The sequence below is a fragment of the Patagioenas fasciata genome, chromosome 1 (assembly GCF_037038585.1).
Source record: "Patagioenas fasciata isolate bPatFas1 chromosome 1, bPatFas1.hap1, whole genome shotgun sequence".
NCBI lineage: Eukaryota > Metazoa > Chordata > Aves > Columbiformes > Columbidae > Patagioenas > Patagioenas fasciata.
In genome coordinates, this window is record NC_092520.1 from 56,725,784 (window position 1) to 56,741,909 (window position 16,126).

Below are 16,126 nucleotides of genomic sequence, written 5' to 3' on the forward strand. Positions count from 1 at the left end.
ACCATAACAGTCAAGGAATTTTGTCAGAGTAGAAGTAACCCTCAAAGGGAACAATGAATGTGCCTATTGGCACATTGTTATACAGTAAGAGAAATCAAATTAGTATCAGCAGACTGCTATACTTAAAGCAAAGGACTAGATCTGGAAATTCATAGGCTAAGTCCTCAGTAGGACGTTAACTTAATTGAGGGATGGTCCAAGCAAGGACCACTGAGAACCTCAGTTCTGGCCTTGCTGTACCAGATTAAATCTGCTTCATGGACTCCTTTGCAGGATTCCAGGATGCTGCAGCTCACATCACGCAGGGACACGTGAGACTCTGTCTGAACTGCAGAACTCGCCGAGGTGTCCTCAGCTTCCACACCCAGGCACGTTCCCCAGCCTCACCCTCCCACGTGCAGGGCAAGACACAGGCAAACCCCATAGCCACCGTCTCCTCTGGGTTGGGTGTATGGATAAGATGGGTCACTAGTAGCTGGAGGCCCACCTTGGGTAGGCTTCTGATCAGGACTATGAGAAACCAGAACCACAGGGGTATGTGGCACATACTGACACCCCCCAGTTTCTTGGTCGTCGTGGTGCAGCAGAAAGGCTCAGGGAGTGACCCATAGCACAGCTAGTAAAAATGTAGGGGTGTGTGAGAAATCCTGACAGACCAGTATGGCACTTCTTCAGGGGCAATTACCTTATACAGTTTGCTATCTTGGACTATAGATAGTTTCCAAAGCCCTCATTTTCTTGGAGTTCTTACACTACATTCAAAATATCTTAATTATAAACTCCAGTAGTCCAAGAAACAAAGACAGTAAGTTAGATGATCTACAGAATTCAATGGTATGTTTGTGTGTCTCCCCACCCCCAGTCTCTACTGGTAAATCAGACTCTTCTGTAAAAACAAGTGCTTCAGGTTAAACCCCCCCCCCCCCCTCCCTCCCCAAAAGAAAAAAGTTTAAGTAAAAAATTGCAGAAACAATCTGGTGTTGATAGAGGTTGATACCTGGAGATTTCTACCTCTTCCTCATTATTTGAGATTATCATCATCTAACGGCATCTGTAACTGAAGCAACAAGACAGAAACAGTTCCACTTACTCAAGGAGACAGCCATGAGGGCAGCAGGAACCCCAAAAGCTAGTGGGTAACATCGCTGTTTGCTGTGAATGCCACACTCTTGAGCTGAAGTACAAAATAACATTAGATAAAAGCCCCAGTCAGTGCTGCCAGTATTTTACATGACTTTTCTGTTGTTTGCATTCATTGTTGACTAGAGGAAAAAAAAAAAAAATCTGTTGAAAGTTATTGACAGAGCAGGTGATCTTTATTCAACTTACTTTTCATTATTGAAAGGGGGAATTGTGTCTTTTTCAAAAATTAAAAAATAAATAAAAATCACAGGATGGTTGAGGTGGAAGGCACCTCTGGAGGTCATCTGGACCAACGCCACTGCTCAAGCAGGGCCACCCAGAGCCAGTTGGCCCAGGACCACGTCCAGGCAGATTTTGAGTATCTCCAAGGATGGAGATACAACCTCCCTGGGCAACCTGTGCCAGTGGTTGGTCACACCTACAGAGAAAGCATTCCCTGATGTTCAGAGGGAACCTGCTGTGCTTCAGCTTGTGCCCGTTGCCTCTGGTCCTGTCCCTGGGCACTGAGCAGAGCCTGGTGCCATCTTCTTTGCACGCTCCATTCAGGTATTTATATACATTGATGAGATCTCCCTGAGCCTTCTCTGCTCCAGGCTGAACAGTCCCAGCTCTCTCAGTCTCTCTTTATATGAGATTTACGTTCAGTTTTACACTGAGGAAAGAAGAATCCTGCTAGAATGCTCAAATGGATGTTATTGGTGTAAAATTAATTAGATTACAAAAGTTGTGTGACAAGTTTATAAACCAAGATGTAAGTAACGTACGTGCAGCTTGTTAAAGAAGCTAGGAAGCTAAAAACTCCCAATAGTAGTCAGTGATTTCACTTTATAAACTTCATGCACATATTCTGAAATGATGCTCAGAGTGTGAACATAGCTACTAACAGAGAAAAGTAAGAGACTAAACAAAATTATTACTTTTTATCACCATACCTCTTGTAACAGGAGAATTAAAAAGTTTGATTTGGAAAAAAATATTTATATATGTATTAGCTTGCAGCTAATTAATGTTTTGATTTAATTGTACTAGCCTTTTAATTAAATATTTACAGGATGTAGTGGTATCACTTTCATCAGCTGAATTTGTCCATTTTTCCAACATAGTTTTCACCCTGTGTCAGCATGGAAGTGAAATGCGTGTTGCGCCTTAGACATATCTCCTTCCATTTTGGGAAAGGATAGAATTTGCATTAAGCAAAAAACTAAAATGCTTCTACACAGTCAAGAAGTCCAAAAGCCAGAATTTCAGCTCAATGCTTTAAGGTTATTCCAGAACTCACATGCTGTTCTATTTCTTTTGAGAAAAACAGCCTTTCTGCAATTCCCGCCAAGCACATCCATGCAGCACTGTCTGTGTAAGCTTGCCATGAAAATCCATACACATATGGATCAGTGAATTGTTGGCTTTTTGTTTAGGATCACACTATTCATTGTAAGCAGAAAATAACTTTCTCCTTTAACAACTAAAAACAAAATCTCCTTTGTCACGTGGATTTGCATGTGCACAGATGCTTCTGTACTTTGCATGGACACACCAGAATAGTCACCACTTTCAGACTACAGGGCTATTTCCCCCCTCTCCTTCCCAAAGAGTACAACTCTTTCTTGTGTGATGGTTTTAAAGGCATTAGAAGAGGTGCCATATTTGTGTCTCCATGGAATTAAAACCTGGGTTAGGCACAGAAGTTGATGGCTTCAATGTGTTTCTTTAGGGTCAGATGTACTGGATCTGAAGGCAATTCAGACCTCAAATTGGCTTGGTTTTGACCTGCAAAAACCTGGATGACATACAAAAAACTATTTGCCAGCTAACTCCACAGGATGTCAAAGAACAGAGGGAGCCAAACTGTTAATGCAAACCTAACTGAATGGCGATCCAACACTCATCCTTTATTGATGCTTAAATATTTTATAAAGAAATGTGCAGCCTTACCTCTGAGAATTGGGGTGATTATAGTAGACAGGAGACTTCCAGCATTAATGGACAAATAAAAGATGGAAAAGAATCTACTTCTTTGTTTTTCCTACAGTAAAAACAAAAAAGATGTTTAGAAAGGCTTACCCAGAACCACATCATCAGCCCAGATTGAACTATCAGCAGCTCTGTTTGCACCGTTCAAGACAAAAAGTTCTCTTATAGCTCCTTCTTCACCTGCTCAGGAAACACTTCAGTAACCCACACATCTAAATATGTATATTATTAGAGTATTACAGTAGTCAAACATTAGTAAGAATATATGTATGATTTAAAATCTGTATATTATTAGAATATTACAGTAGTCAAACATTAGTAAGAATATGTGTATGATTTAAAATCTGTAAGACATTGTTACCTGGTCATCTTCAAACTGATCTCCACCAAATGCTGACACACAGGGTTTGATCCCACCAGTACCAAATGCAATGAAGATCAAACCAATCATGGACAGAGCACTGGGTCAAAGCAGAAAAGCAAAAAAAAAAGGGGGGGGGGGGGTAGGAGAAAGAAAAATCACTTTACTTCCTTACTTAAAGCATATGTAAGAAACTGATTACAAGACAGTTGAAATTCAAGTAGCATAAATTTAAGACATAAGTTGTCCACTCCTCATCAACCTAGAAAAAAACCCATCTAGAAGGCAACTCACACGTGCACTGAGATACTATCAGGAGAGCCATCGTGGTTGTGATCAGTCAGGTCATTTATGGAGCTCACAGACAAGACTGCCTGCCCAATCGTGTAGACAATGGACAGGTAGACAATGGTCCTGTTATAAACAGAGCAGATACATTTTTAGATATGTTATCACAATTACACACATATACATACACACACAGATAATGCAAACTTTTGCTCATATGAAAGATGCTTAGTAAATAAGTATGATTAACAGATAAGACAAATTAAAGACTGAACTTATCACAAGCTACTGTAAAAAAATCCGTCCACATATCTGTGTCACAGTATTTCTATTCTGTTGGGGGTTTTGTTTGTTCGTGGGGTTTTTTTGTGTGTGTTTTGGTTTTGTTCTATTTTTTAATCATTATTATTTTAGCTAGCCTTTAATTAAGCAAGGTAAGATGAGAAATGGATTCTGTAGATATCACCAGGTCACAGCAGATTTTAAATATCTTCAGTGGTTGTGTTTTTATTACCCAACTTGAGAATGCCATTATCATATTTGATATATGGTAGAGTTCAAATGGACCACCCTACAATACTGAAGTATGCTGTTTACACTGACCTTAATGTTACTAAAATATTCTGTATGTTCTTTTCTATTTTAGCTGCAAGGAGGAGGAAAAGAAAATATATTTTATTAATAAACATGCAAACTCCCCCAGAAACACTGTTGCAAACAACTCAGTTGCAAGTTCAGCAACATCTTTAAAACTCAGAGTGGAGTGAGAAATATCATGCCTTTAGGTTCCAGTTCTTCTTTCCTGTATGGAAGAACATTCTAAGTTTTTTGGAACTTAGGTTCATGACTATAGTTTAAGCCATGCTCTTCTGCTTCTTTTGTTGAGGCTCCATTTGATAGGCACAGACCCAGGCCTCTGGTTTGGTGGAAAAGGAGAAATAGGTTGCAGTGATGTCAAATTATTTAAAACTCAATTTTGCAGTAGAAGCAGTTCCAAACCCAGTGAAGGGTGAGGCTCAGGGACCTAGGACAACCTGGATCTCTCTGAGGAAGGCAAGAGGTCCTCACAGCAAGCTTGGAGCACCCTGATATAAGAGGCACAGAGAAAGCATCACTCAGACCATTGACCAAGTTCGTCTCACCTTAGAACAAGGTGTTCCTGACTTAAAAATGTTCTTCCCTGTAGCTGGGTAAAAAGCTATGCAGGGTGAGAAGCAGTGAATCTGCTATTTATTAGATAACATTTTAAAAAATAATAATTATTATTATTATTATTATTTTAAATAGCACTTCCATGCAGTTACCTTAGCTGCTTAACAACTTGGGAGAAAGTTTCCATTAGAGGTTAAACGTGAGCTGACCAGGATAGAAACTCCTGCTTTTTATTTGCAAGGCTCATAAGCATGTTGTGGAGACAACACTTTTAATTGGCACTGCAGAGATTAAGAAAATAATCATGATTTCTGTACTGTTTTCCCCAAGAACTTCACATCTGAAAATACATGAGCAGGTCCCAGCCTGCTCCTTGGCAGACATTGCACGACATACGTGGACTGTGTAATTACTCCCCCGTAAGAGTGCTTAACAGTGCTTGAGTAACCTCCTCTTATAATAGATTTTTTAAAAACTAATTATTGTTTAAGCCTTCCTCATAGCACCTTGCTGAATTTTATGGCATTTGTACATTAAACCCAGCACTTTTTTTTTTTTCCTTTTCCAAAACCACATTAGTTTTTTTCTTGTCAAGCTTAAAATTCCAGTTTTGACAGTGGTTGCAGCCCTGGTCTCCCAGAGGTTGTCAAAGCAGTGGAAGAAGATGGTGTAGCCTCCAGCCAACCAACCACGCAACCAGCTTCATCTCTAATCTCTAGGAGACCTTTGACAAGTCAGCTGGCATTCCTGACTCATAGCCCTCCATAAAATCTTTATGGTGCTTTTTTCTGGCAAAGTAAACACTATTAGAGTCATAACCTCAGCAAAGGAGAGTGAGATCAGGTTGTTGGTGATAATTTCGTTACATTTCAAAGCTCTTCATCCAGCAGTACTTTTCTGAGCAACTAGCACACAGATAAAAGCCCAGAATTCATCATTAAAAAAACCAAAACCAACCAAACAAACACAACTTGCAACTCAGTAAAACCTCCCACTGAGCTGTCAAGTCAATCCTGAAATGACAGAATATCTTAGCATATATTGTAAGTCTCAGTTAATACCAAATAAGACAGTATTTCACTCTTTCATTGCTACTTGCAATAGGTAAATATTCAATTCAATGCAACTATAACCCTCCTTATCTTTATTTTCAGAGCTTGATGAATACTTTCCTTACATTAGCTTACATTTTGTCCAGATGAGAGAAAAAACACGCAACATGCTTTGAAAGCAAGCTACTACCCTTTACTGATTAGCAGAACCATAACATTTGTTAACTTGTAGTGCAGTTTCAGGTCTGAGTGAAACCACTTAAAACCTCAAGCTTTGGAGAAAAACCATAAACAATCCTGGAACATCCAACACTATCTCTGAAGCTGTTGTTCTGAGCTGCTGTATTAGGAGATGGTTTAAGTAACACTGATCTCAGATGAGGTTTTATGATTTTTGGGTTGGTTTCTGAGGAAGCACTCACTTAAACTTTCCCAACCAAGAGTCTGCAATGAGTGCTCCAAGGATCGGTGTCAAGTAGCACAGAGCAACAAACGTGTGGTAGATGGCTGTGGACAAGTTGTCATTCCATTGCAGGAAATACTTGAAATACAAAACGAGCACCGCTGTAGGAAGAAGAACAAAACGACGAGTTACAAACCAAAAGTCAGAGTTGGGTAAGTAATGGTCAGCATGAGGAGATACAGGACATGGGACATACCTCGCATGCCATAGTAGGAGAATCGCTCACAGAACTCATTGACAACGATGAAGAAAATGCTCAAGGGGTAGCCAAAGCAGCTCAGCTGGAGGGAAAAGACAAACAGCGTGAGCCCAGACAGAGCTGTGCAACACAGACCAACATCACTCACTGCAACGTGCAGCTTGAGCAGGAGCAGGTAGGTACTCAGGGGTTAGAAGGCTGCAGGAGCTTCTGGGGAATGATGCTGGTTTACTTGAACTGAGAGTCAATTCTCACCTGACCCTCTTGCCCCCAGAGCTCTACAGGCTTCTCATCTGCCCTTTGCAGAACTTTGGCAATGTTATATTTGCCCTTTGGTCATTATTCTATGCACATTAGAAGTCTTGAGCATCCAGCCCTTGGAGCTATCTTGACTGGTATCCAAAAATGCAAAAAGCCAATGTTCTTGAAAAAAAACCAAACCCAAAGCCAACAAAAAGTCCAGCACACCAAAGCTAGAAGCTGGATCTACTTTTAAATACCTCCAATTAAGACAAACATTTAAACATTTTATTCAAACAAATCTCTTGGGGAATCTCCCTATTCTTAGAAAAAACCTGCTTGATAAAGAATCCTTCATTTCTTCAGACTTGCTGAATGAACAGACTTTTCTCCTAACCTAAAAATGGCATGGCACGGCACTAATTGACAGATTTACTGAGCCTTCACCTGCTGTGACAGGTATCTCCACAGTCACCATCACACAGCTTGTGACATGGGTCTTGCCATTGCAACAAAGAGAAAAAGCACAAATCAGGTACAAATCTGGCATAATTGATAGAATTGGAAAATTAATTTCTGATCACCTAGTTTTCCTAGTGGATGAATACATTATATAATTTCTACTTATATTACTAGGAATTCAAGTTGAACATAATTCTCCCTTTTTACCTTTTTATGGAATTCTGCAAGTTGCAAAAACACATTTTTTTTTATAAGCCTCAGAACATACCTAAATTATGAAACTTAAGTTATGAAACTTAAGCATGGAAAAGAAAAAATGGCATTGGTTGTCTTTACATTGTGAAGGTTGACAAATCAAACCAATCTGTATTTCATTTGAAACAGCAAAAAAGGTAACTCTGCAGATCAAAAGGAAAGAAACTTTATGTGGGAAACTTCTGCTTGACATGAGTAAATTAGACAGCCCGTATCTTCAGCAAAAACTCTGGAGAAAGCCTTAATGAACAATGCAATACTTTGAGACTTGTGTGTTACAATCTTTTTGTGAATACCACAAGAGAAATTGAAATAAGAGTGGTGGGAGTATTGCAAACTTAGTCCAACTTGGGCACGCACATGTGCAAGCAGCCTGAACAGCATTGATCTTTGTTATCAGCTGAACCAGGTATATAGTGTGCATGTCACCATGGTTTGATAAGCAGGCTTCACTGAAAGAACCTGACTTCAGCAGAGGCAGGCACCAGGTGGGAGTCATCTAGCTTTAGAGCAACAGAAACTAGAGGCATAAATAGAAGCTTGTCACTTGATTTATCACATCCTCCATGTGCAGAAAGAGGTGTCTCCATCCACATGGATCCCCAAATTAGGTAAAAGTCGCTTGAAGGTGCCTACTACTCTCAGCTGAAGGCAGCAGGAGCTCTACGTGACTAGTTCCACCTTGGACACAGCTTTTTATCAGACTAGAATTCATAACAAATGCCACCCAGCCCTGTCTATCAATAAGACACACAAACACTTGCGATCCTGCAGAGGTGGATGGGGAAGCACACTGTGAAGGTTTGGCTCAGCACCCATAGATACACCCAAAAGGTTTTGATTTCAGCAGTCCTTGGGTCAGGCCCTAAATCAGGAAGCCACACTGCACAGCTGTTTTCTGTCAGTGTTACTTGGTATAACCTGCTGGAGAGGAGAGGATGTCCCCATCTGCATCAGGAGATGGCCTTCCCCGTGTCTGGCCTGCCTGCAGAGAGAAAAGGAACAGTACAGTCCTGGCAGGACCCGTCCTTTCCAGAAGGTCACAAAACCTCATTAAAACCCTTTTGTCCTTGGGGTTCTCAAACCTCCCTCCCCAGCATTTTGCGCTGACACGCTGCCTGACAGCTTATTGCTTAAGCAGTGTCATGCCCTGATCTGGGGAGGTAACAAACTTCCACAGAGGCTGTGTTTGATTTAAGCCACTAGCACCTACGTGCCCAGCAGAGATGTCATACATTCACATACGAGCACAGCCACCACAAGTGGGTTTTTAACAGCTGCCCCTGAGCTGATGGAGAGGTTCATGTCACAGTCATGGCTCAGCATGAACCGAGGCATGCAGGAGAAAGCTGCAGTGTCTTTCCCAAGGTAACAGACCTTCTATTTTTCCAAGATGATACAAACAAGAAGAGAATATACAGTTACACCTTGAAACTATACAGCCTATACTGTTGTTTTGCACTATACTGTCCTCTTAAACCTCTGGTGCATTATACACATGCATGCATACACATCTACTGAAACATCTGTTGTGATCCCTATAAGGCTACAAAGCACTGGATCCACCACTGAAGAGGTAACCTGAAGGTTATGTTTCATGATGCTCTCTGTAACCGGCCCCAGGGATGCCAAGCGCAGGTCTGATACCATCACACTACACAGCTTTCTGTGACTTTGACCCCTGAGGAAGCCACTGAGCTGTGAGAAACCTCTGGGGAAAGTTTGCTGAGTAAAACCTCATGAGATAAGAAAAGCAAAGGCAGAGATAGGGTTGCTGAGACAGGTGTCATTAACAGTTTAAAGATTCAAGAGGAAGAACTGGCACCGAAAGTTAGGACACTCCTAAGGAAGAGCTGGTGGATGGTGACAACTCAGCCACTCGGAGGATGGACTCCAGGGACCCTTCTCCCTACCCATGTCTGCTCAGTCAGCAAAGGCTCTTCAGATACATCATCTGGGTGGTGAGCACACTAACACTACCTGGGATTTAATAAGCTACCAGGCTGCTTTGCATGTGTTGGCCAATAACTCATTATCTTATACTTGTAAAGTGTGTTTATAGGATGATTTTTTTTTGTGCACTGCTAAAGTTACCAGAACAATGTATATCAGTATAGCAAATTTTATAAGAGAAAACAATACTTACCGACTTGCCCTTACTTTTTGGAGCTGCAGAAGGAAAAAACAAAACACAAGTTAGTGGAAACTACTAAGCAACATTCCTTTAAAACCCCTGGAAGACATCAGAAAAATTCAGCTCGAAACAAATCATTACACACAAACACAGTATTGTTCAGGATTAGTATATTTTCTATTTGTTAAATGGGACTTCTCATGGTACAAGAAGGTGATTAGGATAAACTTCACTTTATATCCCTTTGTTTTTCAGACTATGCATAGACTCACACTCCCAGGGAAAAATCAAAAAGGACTGATAAGACAAAGCATCCCATCCTACTGTGACTGCTCACCACACATCACTCAAGGTGGTGGCAGACCACTCTGCCACCCACAGAAGGTGAATCCTGTTTCAATTCACTCTCAGGGATGTTACCTTAAAGGCAAGTCAAGAGTAAGGAATTGACTCAAGATTCCTTGCCAGAGGTGAATGTCAGGTCCTGAAAAAGGGCGAACTTCCCACAGCTCAGACTTAATGAGGGTTGACTACATGGCCCAATGGAGTGATCCATGTTAGCAGACATTCCCATAACCTGGAGATTAACCTAGGGAGCCCTGGAAGCACAGGAGGAGTCTGCCTGAGGTCAGCAAGAGCGGATGTCTGCTCACAGCCCTGAAGTCACTTCCAGGTGCTCACAGCAGGTTCACTACTCCTGGTAGCCCTCCAAGCAGTGTTCTGCAGGGCTTGCTTGGCTCAGTGGACAGGCTCAAAGGCTGAGCTTGCATCGTTGCAGATAAAGGTCCTGTGCCCACATAGTGGATGTCAGCATTTCCCATAAAAACCACATGAGCAAGTTCATTATCATTAAGATAAGACCAAGTACAAGATGTGAACTTTGAAATCCCTGCTTGCAAACGAAATGTGCCTATAATAGATCTCTATAAGAAAAATGTTTGCCAATACCATTATTTAGTCCATAGTTCACAACAGATGAAGAGAGCTGACAGCAACACTATGGTGTCTGACAATACTAAATAAAGCCACTTGCAAAAATGATTAAAACAAGTTAACCTGATTTTTCAGTGCCATGAACAGCTACCTTCACAATACAGACAGAAGTAGTATTATGTAGGTCATTCAAGAATATATTCTTCTAAAAACCAAGTAACATCCAGAAAGCGCTAACACACCGATTTCAGGGCACATGCAGATACCCCAGTCATTAAAGTTGCTGGTAATTTCCCTTGCACAACTCATGTGAGCAGAAATACCAAGGCATTAGCAATAGAGACTATCTTTATAACAACTCATTGATTATTTCCACTTGCTGGCCTTTCCAGCAGACATGCCTCATACTGCCAGTTTTTCATGACACAGGGAATATCAGTTTGAGCAGCTCACTCCTGTCTGTTAGTTAAGCCTTGGGGAAAATAAAATAAAATAAAAATATCAGAACAAAACAAAACAACAACCAAAAAAACCCAACAAACCAAACCAAGAAACCTGTAGTTGGTTGGTGGTGTTTTTCTCCTCCTCTCTTCACTTATGTCTGTCTCTCTCCTTTCCAGAGTGTAGAAGTATCACCTCTTGAAGAAACCCTACACAGAGGACACTGCAGAGGCATTTTTTCCCCAGACAGCATAGACTGACTTCAATGTTTAAGAGATTACATTGATTTCTCAACCATTTTGACTTTTGCCCTCTATTCTCCTTTTAAATAGTTATCTTTAAACTACTGATGGTATTTAAGCCAACATCTTAGAGGCACCTAAAGTGTCTGAGGAACTCCACTGTCAGGCAGCTTCAGAGTTAGACCTACCAAAGCGCAGAGCACGCAGCATTTTGCATTAATTTCAGTAATAAATCTTGGGTTTGCTAGCGGCATGCTGGAGCAGTCCCACTTTTGAGCAATCCTCAGTACCTCTTATTATCTCCTCACAAAGAATGACCCGCAGAACTGCTCATTTTTACCACAGAATACTGAAGAGCTTCACATTTTTCAAAATAAAGCTCTAAACAGTTATGCACTTTGTATTCCCTTAAGATACTAAATTATTTGTAAACGGGGTAAAGAGAGAAGCCAGCTCATTCTTGGCTTGAGAACTGAATCTAAATAGTCATTTATTGGTGGGTCACCCCATCCTTCCCACACTTGCAGACAGGGTTAAGGGCAGCGTTATGGCTCCGACCCCTTTCCCAGCAGCTCTCACCAGTACGGTTCTCTGCATTCACAGAGATGCTGCAGCCCCTGGTCCACGTCACAAGATGGGAGCACAAGATGGCTCCATGCAGCCATCACAGCAACTTGACCTGGTTGAAATGCTTCACGTTCGTGGCTAAGCCAAATCTGTACAGAACTGTAGAGACACATAGGATGTTCCTGGCCCCAGAGCAAGCCTGCTCTCCTGCCATCTGACTCACGGCACAGCCAAGGCTGTTGCCTCTGCTTCTTGCAGCAGCCTTACATCACCCACAAAAGGATGCTGGTGCTGACAGGACAAGAGATTCCAGGAGTCCCTGCTTCACACCTTGCTCTTGACACTGACACAGAAACCATCAAAGCAAATCTATAATGCAGTAAACCTGATATTACATGGGCATGTGGTTTCCCTTCTCCTCAGAGTCACCACCATTTTTCCAGATGGCTACCCAAACCAGCATGACCCTGGTGCTCCTCTGGGCAGGGCACTGCCAACCTCTGCCTTCTCATCACTGTCACTGCCAGTCCCCAAAGTGCAGGTTTGCCTGCTAAACCTGCAGCCAAATTCTCTCATTTTTTGAGTCTCCTCCTGTTCCTCTGCACATGGGACAAAGTTTCCCAAGCTCAGGAACTGCTTGCAAGGAGAGACACAACAACATGCTCAGACACTGCAGGACTGAGGATCCAGCAAAGCACAAGGGAGAGCTACACCGCAGAAAAACATTTGTGCATTTACTACTCCACGTTCCAGTTCAGCCAGGAAAAGCATCTTCAAAATTAACTAGCTAAAGGGCCTCTGCCCTTATTTGAATCATCCAACTGTGTTTCTGTGCATTTAAAAACACTGGTTAGGTCAACCCTAAGCAAACGCTCTTCTGAAAAAAGCATGAACAGTTATAAGAAGCACTACATTTAACTTTTGCTAGGACTGCAAACTCCAGGCACCTTAAAAGTTTTAAGATGAACCTTACCAGTTAGGGGTTCAAAAGGCACTAACATCACTTGCCTTTTACTAGGGTTTCAATGCAGGTTCATACAAGTTTGGACATAGTAATGGCAGTGCTGGAGGAAGAGCTGCCCCAGAGGCAGCAGGCTGGTGATAAAGCAGTAGCTAGGGGTGGCCCAGAGGACCAGAAGCCACCCAAAGTTGTCCTCAGACCCGCACTCAGCAGCAAAGCCAGCCCTGGGGTCCCCATCCACGCTATCAGTTCTCCGTGGGCTGCTCACAGCCCAGCATGGACATCCGGGTCGGAGGAAACCGACCTGAGCCTCCCCCCAGTGCCCAGCCTAGAAGCAGCATCCCGGGAGCATCCCTCCAGCAGCCCCGCCATCCCCCTCGGGCCGGGCTGGGGGGCGACCCCCGTGTCCCGTCCTGTCCCACCCCACCCCCGGAGCACCTACCCATACTGCCGGCAGAGTCTTCGCAGGAGACTCGGGGAGGGCGGGAGAGAGGATACCGGGGGCGGCCGGGCTTTAAGGACGGCTCCGGGGGCCCCGCCCGGCTCCGGCTGCTCCGGGGCGGTGCCGCCGGCCAGGGCAGCGCAGGTGACGGGGAGGGGAGCGAGGGGAAGGGGGTGGAGGGGGAGTTTATCGCCGGGGGAGCTATTGCTGGGCTCACCCGCCCTTGACCTGCCGGTGTCGGGCCGTGCAACGCACCGGGGCGAGTTTAACAGCCGGTCCCGTCGCCCTCTCCCCCTCTGGCTTCTGCATAAAGAGTGTCACTCTCTGCTGCGAAGTACCAAGGCCACACACTTTCCCTTTGGTGTCAGATTGTGGATGGGAAACTTAGTAAGTGAGCAAGCAGACTACATGCTGCATGGACAGCAGCTTTATGCCTTGTCCACTCCTTTTCAGCCAGGGAGATGGAGTTTCTTCTGACTGCTGCTGCCAAATGTGAGAGAAAACACAAGTTTGCTTGCTGGCACTCAGTTTCTAACCATGACTCACCTGCAGCTCACACCAACTGGTGCTTCTCAGAAGTTGCCCCACCACTGGAAGTGTCCAAGACCAGACTGGATGAGTCTTTGAGGAACTTGATCTAGTAAAAGATGTCTCTGCCCATTGTAGGGGGTTGGACTTGCAGATCTTTAATGGCCCTTTCCATCCCAAACCATTTGGTGAGTCTGTTTTTCTGTAGCCTAGTTTGCTCAACACTTTGGTCTGTCTGCAGCAGATGACTGTCCTGCGTGCTTTGTGTGCTGCCAAACTACAAGGAAAGCTGGGAGAATCCTGATCAGTATAACCTGATGGACATTTCATGCATGCACCTTAGTCAACTGTATTTGTGGAACAGATGGTTGAGATGTTCAGCATGAGAATTGCCAGAGCGCAAGGCCAACAAGAAAAGCCGATTAGATAAGCTGCACAATAAGACTTGAATGTACTCAGAATGTGGAAACAGAAAAATACTAGTTAGACACTGCCAAAAAAAGAGAGAAATTTCTGAAAGAAGCATGAAACTCTTCTTGTTGATGTTGTGTTAACACTGGTCTCCAGTTCATGCAATCAATCCAATGGCATCTCCTACAGCGTGCTCTTCATAATTACCTGGCTGCTGAACAGGTTCAGCTCTTCTAAGGTACAAATCAAACAAGCGTTGCAATATATTGCAATGCGGAATATCTATAGTCAGCACTTCAGGTGCTAAAGAAGGCTGCTCCAACCTGTGATTCAGAGCTACGGCTGAAACCAGATTTCTCAAACTGTATCTACATGGGGATAATCTGCTCAAAGGAGCACTACTCTCTTATCAGTTACTCATAATATTGGCTGTTAAAATTTTATGAATAAATGCTTAAGGTAAAGAACAAGTGGGTGGTTATAGCTATATTTATAGCACGTACTCTTGTAATAAACACAAATCTTGCTGGGTATGTTTCACTGCTGCAGCTGATGCTGGTCATAGATCACTTCTCTATTTTTTACATAAATATATATATATATGAAAATATATCTGGCCACACAGCACAGGGAACATTGCATTTGTTACAGTTACTCCAGCAAAACAAGCTGTCTGTAAAGCAGTGACAGATGTTGAAATCACTGATAGCTCATTCACATGCAGAAATGATTGGGATACTACTACCATTTTTGAGCTGTTAAAGTATAAAATAAAGGCATCATTTTTTCCTTGAAGATTTGATCTCTTGCCCTTGCATAAAAAAATGGTGGTGAATGGGAATTTCAGTTTGTTATATACACCCATGCATTTTGTGGAAACAAAGAGTAGGCATTTGCTCTTTCTTCCTAGAAAGAGACATACAAGTGGGAAGCAGAAATTATGGAAAACTCCCTGTTTTCTCAGCCATTTGAGATAAATGGGCTAGATTTAATTTGCCCCACAAAGAGAGATAGAGGTCCACACGATTGCTTCACAGCTACTTCTGAGATGGACTGGATTCTGCTTTCATTTAGGAAACTGATGCTATGAGGTTGACCCCTGCGAAGCTATTTTGCGGTTGTACCAGTTAGAGGGACTGAAATTGTCAGAGGATCTGAGTTTCCTGGTGAGGCTCACATTCTAGGAATGCTCGGGGCACAACAGGGCTGTTAAATATTTAGCGAACAAAGGTGAAGATATAATTCTGCTTTCTTCTATAATACAAAGCTCTGAACTCACGGGAGTGCATTTGCAAGGTATAATAGAAAACTTGGGCTACGTAACTTTGAATAATCAAGTATAAGCCACAGCTGGTAATTAGAAAGTACGGTATGTGACTTCTATGCAGGTTAAAATGACACATTATTCCGAGACCAGATCCTAACACCAACTGTTGGGCTTTATGGGTGGAAATTTTATTATAATTGATAGGTACCTTACTCTGTCATTAGTTAAATGCCACAGAATATCACTCGGTTAAAGGCTGTAGAGAAGTCCGTAAGATTGTTTCTTTGTGTCTCATAGGTAGGAAAAACATGATTGCTTCAGAGAAGCTGCTGGGGTTAATCCATAATATGGAATAATTGATAACAACTATTCATTATTTAAGGACTAACAACCTGAATTAAGATTGAAAAATCTTAGAGCAAATGAAGGCAAATTACAAATTTTTTAGAATATGTGAATTTTATAAATCTTAATAGATGTTTTTAACTCACTATTTTAGATTGGGAAAATGATAATAAACATAAAGAAATGGCGATGGTGCGCAGCTCATTGCTGCATAGCCAGTATTGAGTGAGATGCTGAAAACTGATTTAGGTAGCACATTAATTTCATTA

At 42.4% G+C, this 16,126-nt stretch overlaps 1 protein-coding gene across 1 annotated transcript; it reads right to left on the reverse strand.

The window, feature by feature from the left end:
• Positions 1-292: 292 nt before the first annotated feature.
• LOC139827715 (solute carrier family 15 member 1-like) lies at positions 293-11,590 on the reverse strand. Its single transcript, XM_071807425.1, has 7 exons — positions 11,525-11,590; positions 6,627-6,711; positions 6,390-6,531; positions 3,770-3,889; positions 3,476-3,575; positions 3,076-3,166; positions 293-510 (listed from the first exon to the last, which is right to left on the reverse strand). The coding sequence occupies exons 1-7, from the start codon at positions 11,588-11,590 to the stop codon at positions 293-295; spliced, it is 822 nt and encodes a 273-aa protein (XP_071663526.1).
• Positions 11,591-16,126: the final 4,536 nt, after the last annotated feature.